The sequence below is a fragment of the Sphaeramia orbicularis genome, chromosome 11, assembly GCF_902148855.1.
Source record: "Sphaeramia orbicularis chromosome 11, fSphaOr1.1, whole genome shotgun sequence".
Taxonomy (NCBI): domain Eukaryota; kingdom Metazoa; phylum Chordata; class Actinopteri; order Kurtiformes; family Apogonidae; genus Sphaeramia; species Sphaeramia orbicularis.
This window is the reverse complement of record NC_043967.1, coordinates 46,870,102-46,878,011: the sequence shown is the minus strand read 5'-3', so window position 1 is coordinate 46,878,011 and position 7,910 is coordinate 46,870,102. Positions and strand designations below refer to the sequence as shown.

At 36.7% G+C, this 7,910-nt stretch overlaps 1 protein-coding gene across 1 annotated transcript; it reads right to left on the bottom strand.

The window, feature by feature from the left end:
- Positions 1–16: 16 nt before the first annotated feature.
- hax1 (HCLS1 associated protein X-1) lies at positions 17–7,653 on the bottom strand. Its single transcript, XM_030146833.1, has 7 exons — positions 7,489–7,653; positions 6,353–6,609; positions 3,379–3,605; positions 3,231–3,294; positions 2,989–3,122; positions 1,409–1,529; positions 17–450 (listed from the first exon to the last, which is right to left on the bottom strand). The coding sequence occupies exons 1-7, from the start codon at positions 7,551–7,553 to the stop codon at positions 377–379; spliced, it is 942 nt and encodes a 313-aa protein (XP_030002693.1). The 5' UTR covers positions 7,554–7,653; the 3' UTR covers positions 17–376.
- Positions 7,654–7,910: the final 257 nt, after the last annotated feature.

The window sequence follows — 7,910 nt, the reverse complement described above, 5'->3', positions numbered from 1 at the left end:
CAGTCAAACATCAGTGAAGTCAATATATTAATATCCTTTATTTGACTCATCACACTCACATTCATACAGGCCTGTCTACGGGACAGTACAAAAATAAAATATGAAATAGCAGATTGTTTACTGACTGAAGTGTCTCCATTTTGTGGCAGTTACTCTGAACCTTAATGCTGTCAACAGGCCCAATGATCCTGATTTTTGCTGCAACAAGTTTTGGCAAAATGAAAGGATTTAGTCCATAAACAGAGAAGGGGAAACATTTAATAAAGGCTACATCCTCTCTCTCTATATATAAATATAAATATGCCAACTGGCAGCTCTAGAGACACTTGGGTTGTGATGTTCAGCCGGTCCTGACAGGATTCTTCACTTCGCTTTTTTATTTAAACCCACCAAAAAACTTGGAGAATAATGAGTCGTCGTCCCTCATGTCTGAAAAGGGATGTGGATGACCTGAGATAAAAAACAAGAAGAATGGTTTAGATTAAAGGGGTCATATTTTGTTAAATCTACTTTTATTAGTCTTTGGTTCATTTATTTGTGTATTTGGACCCTAATAGTTCATAAAGTTTGACTTTGAATATCACCTTTTAACAGACGTTTTGATAGTTTTTCCCAATTTCTGAAATTATATGTACTTAAATTCTCATAAATCTACACCTTTAATATCAGCCTCTTGTGATTATAAACCGCAGGCTGATACTGTGATTATGATCAAGCTTTACTTAAGGGCTCATATTTTGCTAAACCCACTTTTATTAGTCTTTGGTTCATTTATTTGTGTGTTTGGACCCTAATAGTTCATAAAGTTTGAATTGGAACCCTCCAGGTGCTGCAAAGCTTTCTTTATATTCATTCTGGCAAAAATCAAGTGGATTTCTACAACCCGTTTTAATTCCTGCTAAATTTGTTACGTTTTATAACTAGTTACGTCATGACATTTACACATATAAGGTCAAGATTTCTGACGAACATTTCTCTGAGTACGACATAACTGTTTGTCAGCAGCAGCGGTTGTAGCAAAAACTGAAAATATGTCCAAACTTCGAGCTGATTATCTAAAATGTTCAGTTTTTGGTTGAATTAACGAACACAAGTGGTTGAACGGGACAGAAAGCACAGTCAATAACCTGGAGGGGGTGGGGCGTTAAGTGGCTCATTTGTATTTAAAGGGCCAGCGCTCAAAATGACCTTTCTGGTGTCATTACTCAGAAACAGGGTTGAAGATGGACCTGTGGAGCTGAATTAATGAAGAATTCAGACCCAAGCAGAGCATTTACAGTTTATGTAGACCACAGGGAAATGTTTGAAAACGCATAATTCCATTTACAAAAGCTAAATATCACTCCTTTCAGCTCTTATGCCGGTCAAATTTTTTTTACAAATAGCTGACAGTTAAAAAAACACCCACCAGGTAAAACTGGTCCACCTTCACGGTCTGGACCCTCCAGAGTCCCGGGGCCTCCTGACCGGGTCACCGTGGTCTCCTCGTTCCCCTGACCGTCTCTAACTGTTCGGCGCTCTTCCACAGTCTGTCAAACAGCACCAAACAACAAGGAAAAACCTCAGCTTTTCTTCATCAAAACTTCAACAGAAATAGTGACATCTCATAAACATGACATCAGTTTTCTTTTTGGATCTAATGTACTCTCATATATTAAGAAAAGTGTGCTATGCTAAATATTTTCACTTTCCTTGAGGAACACCACTTTTTGGCATTTTTTCCAAACCTTGAATGACTGCTGTATATTTTTCCTCACTCCGTTACTTTCCAATTCATGTTTTTTAGGCAAGGCAGGTTTATTTCTATAGCACAGGGGTGTCAAACTCCTTTTAGTTCAGAAGCCAGATTCAGCTAAATTTGATCTGCAGTGGGCCGAACCAGTAAAATAATAACATAATAATATATAAATAATGTCAACTCCAAACTTTTCTCTATGTTTTAGAGCGAAAAAAGTAAATTTATATTATGAAAAGGTTTACATCTACAAACTACCCTTTCAAAAAATGTGAATAACATGAACAAACTGAAAAAATAAGTATAATTTTAACAATATTAGGCCTCAGTTTTTCATTTACTCATGTACATTATAACTTACAGATCACAGTGGATCTACAAATACACAAAACATTGAGTAACAGGCAGAATATTGTTAAAATTGTACTTACTTCTCTTAAGACATTTCAGGTTAGTCACATTTTTTGCAAAATTATATTTTGTTTTAGTGTAAATACATGAAAATATTTACATTTACAAAGAGAAAAATTTGGAGTTGTCATTATTTATATGTTATTATGATAGTATTTTACTGTTCTGACCCACTTGAGATTGAATTGTTCCGAATGTGGAACCTGAACTAAGAGGATTGTTAATATCTTAGTGTAATTTTTACATTTCACAAATTCATCCCGAGGGCCGGACTGGACCCTTTGGCGGGCCGGATTTGGCCCCCGGGCCGCATGTTTGACACCTGTGCTATAGCACATTTCATGTACAAGACAATTCAAAGTGCTTTACAAAAAACATTCAAAGCATTAGGCATGAGAGAAACAAAAAAATTATTAAATATTTGGTTATTATTCCTTAATGGCATGTTAAAGTACTTGCTTAGACCTACAATTTGAGGTATTATGGTTGCCGCCAAATTATTTTTTAAAAAGAAATATGGAATTATTGGTATTGCTGCACAGTGCTTTCTCACTCCGTTACTCGTTTGGCCAGGCCCTGCAACAAATATTTCCTCCCATAGTTGCATTCATTTTTTGCCAAGATCTTGTATTGATGATGGAGAGTCCATGTGTGAAAATGAAGTGTCATGCTCCCTGAAAAACTCTTTCATTTGTTTACTTAGATAAATCCAGATGGGGACTGTTTTTCTACTCCCACTGGTCTCCACTGAATTATTTTATTTAATGTTTAAACTTCAAATCATCTTGGGAACCTGCAATATATACCGTGATTCATAATCAAAATCAGCTGATTCCTCTCACCCCATCAGGTTTCACCACCTTGGTGACCCTGACTGACTTATAGTAGGATCTGGTCCTGGGCTGATTTGGTGCCTGACCAGCAGGTGGCGTCAGAATCTGGTCCAGACCTCCAGAGGACACTGCAGAGTCCAGGTCTGAGGAAAAATGAGATGGGACCACAGTTAGAATATGGTGTGCACTAGATTTCTGTCCTTACTCATCTTTAAAAAAAAAAAAAAAAAAAAAAAAAAAATATCCCCCACCTCTGTCTTCTTTGCGATCTTCTGCTGGATCTTTCTGTGGTCCTCGTTTCCAAATATCATTATACTTAAGAACAGAAGATAGAAGTTATTAGAGCAGCTATTACAGAAAAAAGCAAGGGCTCTGAAATGGAAGTAGTTGCTCATTTACCTTTGAAAATGGAGTCCACCTGTGAAAGCGTGAACTGGGATACTCTGGAGACTCATAGGAGGGGCCGCCATCGTTACTGGGCTCTCTAGGCTGCACTGTATGGGGTCCTCGAGGATTACTGTCAGGAGATTTGAGCATAAAGTCTCTTAAGGGGTTCCCACTGGATCCTCTGCCCTCCTGTTCTGCTCTGCCGTGAGGTGGTGGAGGTGGCATAATACTAGGAACACCTAGGACATGAGGATGAGGAACACATTATTAAGAGAGGGATTGTTCTACATGAGATGTGATCGATGATTACGTATAAGCACAAATTACCACAACATTTTTAAGCAACAGGACTCACTTTTGGCCTTTTACATCTCCAGTTCTCCTCCTCTCACACAAATATTCCTTTAAATGGGCCAAGACTCAGGGTAAATACATTATTTTTCAGAATATAGGGTGTTGTCATGTGCTTTTTACAGAATGACAGGAATGCTAAGCTAACAAGTGTAAGTCAGTTTACAGTTTCTCTGAAAAAACTGTCGACCTTTACTACATGCACCAAAGGTTTGTTTACTTGCAACATGAGTCATGATCTGTTTGCCTTATTATTTAAAGCACTTTCTTATATTTTATGTATCCAAGTTACGTACAATATGCTATTTGATTACACTGGTCTACAAGGAAAATGCTTCCAGAATAAAAGTAACGAAATTTTACCACATGAGAGTCACTGATAAAGAAAAATCAAGTTAAAAATGCTGGTTGGCTGAACTTTCCAAGATACAGCCTTGGGTCAAAATTTGAAACTCAAGAATTAACGAGAGAATGGGTTTGACTCAAAAGGAATATTTGTCTCAGAGCTACAAGATCTACTTCAAAACACTGTCTGCACATTATAATACGTTCACTTTACAGGTTCTATTTAGTGGAAGATTTATAAAACTATTATATAAATGTACATAAACCAATATATATGTGTAATAACACTTAATCATATACCTTGAAAACATCAGCAAACCGGCACTTTTGTCATTTATTTTCCAATTAATCTTATTAAAATATGTAACATTTAGCAAATTTAATGTCTGAAGCAAATCATTTCTAAAAAATTGTAGACCAGTGTTATGTATCATATACATCAACCAAATCAAATAAAAAAGGGTTATTGTGATATTGTGAAAGGGTTTGGAAAAATTATAGAAATTAGAGATAAGATGATTAATCGTCACTGAAACTCCTGCTATCAGTAGAAGTTGGTGCCAGTAGTTACTGATGGTTAATATGAGTCTAAACTGGAATTACTGACTTTGAGGGAAAATGCTAGTTCAGTAGCTATAAATAAATAAATAAATAAATAAATAAATAAATAAATATCTTTTGCTGTCATTTTTACAGTGAGCTTGATGCTCAGTTACACATATTTTGATTAATTACTTGGGACTGATTATGTATGTTTGATTTATTTACTGAGCAATTTCTGACTTCAGGTCTAAGACATTTTTGGCATGAATATGTTTTCAGTTTCAAATTTTGAGAGAAGTGGCAGGAATGACATCAGTGTATCTGCATTTTTGAGCTTCATTATTATTACCTCCGCCAAGGAACGACGAAAGTTATGTTTTCATCAGGGTTTGTTGGTTTGTCTGTCTGTTAGCAAGATAAGTCAAAAAGCTATGGACGGATTTGGATGAAATTTTCAGGAAATGTTGATACTGGTGTTGTGCCGAATTCTACTCCCTGCCGAAAACTGCTCCCCCTTCCTAAGTCAGCCACGAAGAGGACAATGTGCACCAAATTCACTTTAGTTAATTTTCACAGTTAATTTTTCTCTTTTTTGACTGTAGGGTATGAAATTAATCGTGAATTATTCATCCTCTGAACACCATCATAACTTTGTAGCAATTAATTAATAATATTGTAAGATACTACAGTTACGTTTTTTACCTGTTTAATATCAAAGAATGTGCAAACTGTTAGGTATATAAAACTTTAAAACGTTAAATCTTACATAGAAAACACTCAAAATATATAACAATAAAAACAGATACTGCCGAAAACTACATCACCCTGGGCTGATGATGCAGTTTTCGGCAGGGACCAGAATTTGGCACAACAACTAGCACAAGGAACAAATGATTAAATTTTGGTGATAATTTGGGGGGGGGGGGGGGGGGGTGATCTGCCTTGGCGGAGTTCTGCGCTGTCCAAGTGCTTTTCTAGTTCACAATAAGATGATACAGTCCTGTTTATGCTACAGTAATAGGCTAAAAGTAGTTATTATTGTGTAAGACGGGGTGTCAAACATGCGGCCAGGGGGCCAAATGCGGCCCACCAAAGGTTCCAGTCCGGCCCGTGGGATGAATTTGTGAAATACAAAAATTACACTGAAGATATTCACAAAAATTTTTGTTCTCACAACTACTCACAACCCCAATACTCACAACCCCAAATTTTTCTCTTGTAAATGTAAATGTTTTCATGTAATTTTTCTGTATTTACACTAAAACAAACTATCATTTCACAAAAACTTAAATAGCCTGAACAAATATGAATAACCTGAAATGTCAAGAGAAGTGAGTGTAATTTTACCAATATTCTGTCGGTTATTAAATGTTTTGTGTATTTGTAGATCCACTGAGATCTATAGGTAGTAATTAACATGTGTAAATGATAAACTGAGGCAGAATATTGGTAAAATTGCACTTATTTTTTTTCTTTAGAAATTTTAGGTTGTTCATGTTCACATTGTTTTAAAGGACAGCGTGTAGATGCAAACATTTTCATCATGCAAGTAAAGTTAGGAGTTGACATTATTTATATATAATTATGTTATTATTTTACTGGTCCGGCCCACTTCAAACCAAATTTGGCTGAATTTGGCCCCTGAACTAAAATGAGTTTGACACCCATGGTGTAAGAGCAGCCTGGCTCAGACTAAGTGCTAAATGCATTAGCTCATATTTAGTGGATAATAGGCTCAGTTTCGTACCGAAGTGTCCAGACTCCTGTCTCTCCCAGCGGCCCAGCTGAGAAAATATCTCCTCCATCTCCTTGAAAACCTGTCCAAACACTGGAGGTTCCTGGATCCTCATCCCGTCCGGACCAAAGCTGAAGCCAAACCTCCAGGCACTGTCAAAGGGGTCCTGCTGCTCTCCTCGGAACCCATCATAATAGAACCCATCTTCATCTTCATCTTCATCATCATCGTCATCTTCATCATGTGTCATGGCATCAAAGAAGGGGTCGCTGTAAGATTGAGTAGTGACAGTTATCCATGTTTTTATAGAGTATTAACTGATATTAACCCTTTCATGCAAAGTGGTCACTACAGTGGACCGCTGTTCAAAGGCGTTCTCTTGTATATTCATGGATTTTGTTGTTTTAGTTCCATTTCAACCAACACAGTGGAAACTTATCCATCATCCCATACACTGCAATTCATACCATTACTGTAACTTTGCTGTTCTTGATAAACCTGATCTGCAGTAACATGTTTGAGTGTAATTTAATTGCTAATTGTTATTAGACTGTAATTAACTGTTTTCTTAATCAAAAAGGTTTTTTGCATATTATCTCCATGAAGTGAGTAATAACTAGCATTAGATCATGTTAAAATGTGACAAAACATCAGATTAGCTGCTTGAAAAATGTTTTTATTTCATAGTTTTCATAGAGTATATCACTTTCTGATATTGTTTCTTTGCTTCAAAAATTAAACACATGGTGTCTAGCCGAGTGGACATTTTTGTAACTCCATAAAAAAATAGGTTCATTAGAAAGATTTCAACCACATTGTGTTTTCATGCCTAAAGAGGACTAAAAACACTCAGGAAAAAAATCTTAACTAAGGTTCTCATAATTCATGCATGAAAGGATTAAATACTCAACCATCATCATAAATACACTGCTATCTCTGCATGTGTAACTAACTATAGCTACTAACACGGACCCCTGTGGTTCTCCTGGCACTGAAACACTAATCTTGTCCTTGACACAGATAAAGGTAGTCGAAGCTGTTTCCTAAAATCAACAGTGAAGCAGAGTTAGCATCAGAACTTCTGTTAGCTTATTAGCTAACTAAGGTCGACGCAGCTGAGTTTCGTGACTTCGGTTCCGTAAACTTACCCTCTGCCCCGGTGGTGGCCTCCAGGGACCCCGAAGAACCCACGAAACAAATCAAAAACACTCATTTAATTACAGCTATTTACGAAACCTAGATCATAGCTGAAATCCACGCACTGCAGGTACGCACTTCTCAACAGGATGGCTACGATTGACAACAGTGTCGTAAATCTCTCTAGACGTTTCATTATGACGACACCTTACGCAGCAATACGTTACCGTATTACGCAGAAGCAATGCGCAGCGGAGTAGTAGCAACAAACCGTCGGGTCAAGAATGGTCATGTTTCAAGGAAATGTTCCGCGATTTAATGTAAAACTTTGAACATTCACATGCGAAACTATATTATATAATGTTATAAACAAGACATTTACATAAAATAGAGACTTTAATGACTAATGTGTTGCTAAAAGGAACCTGTGGTT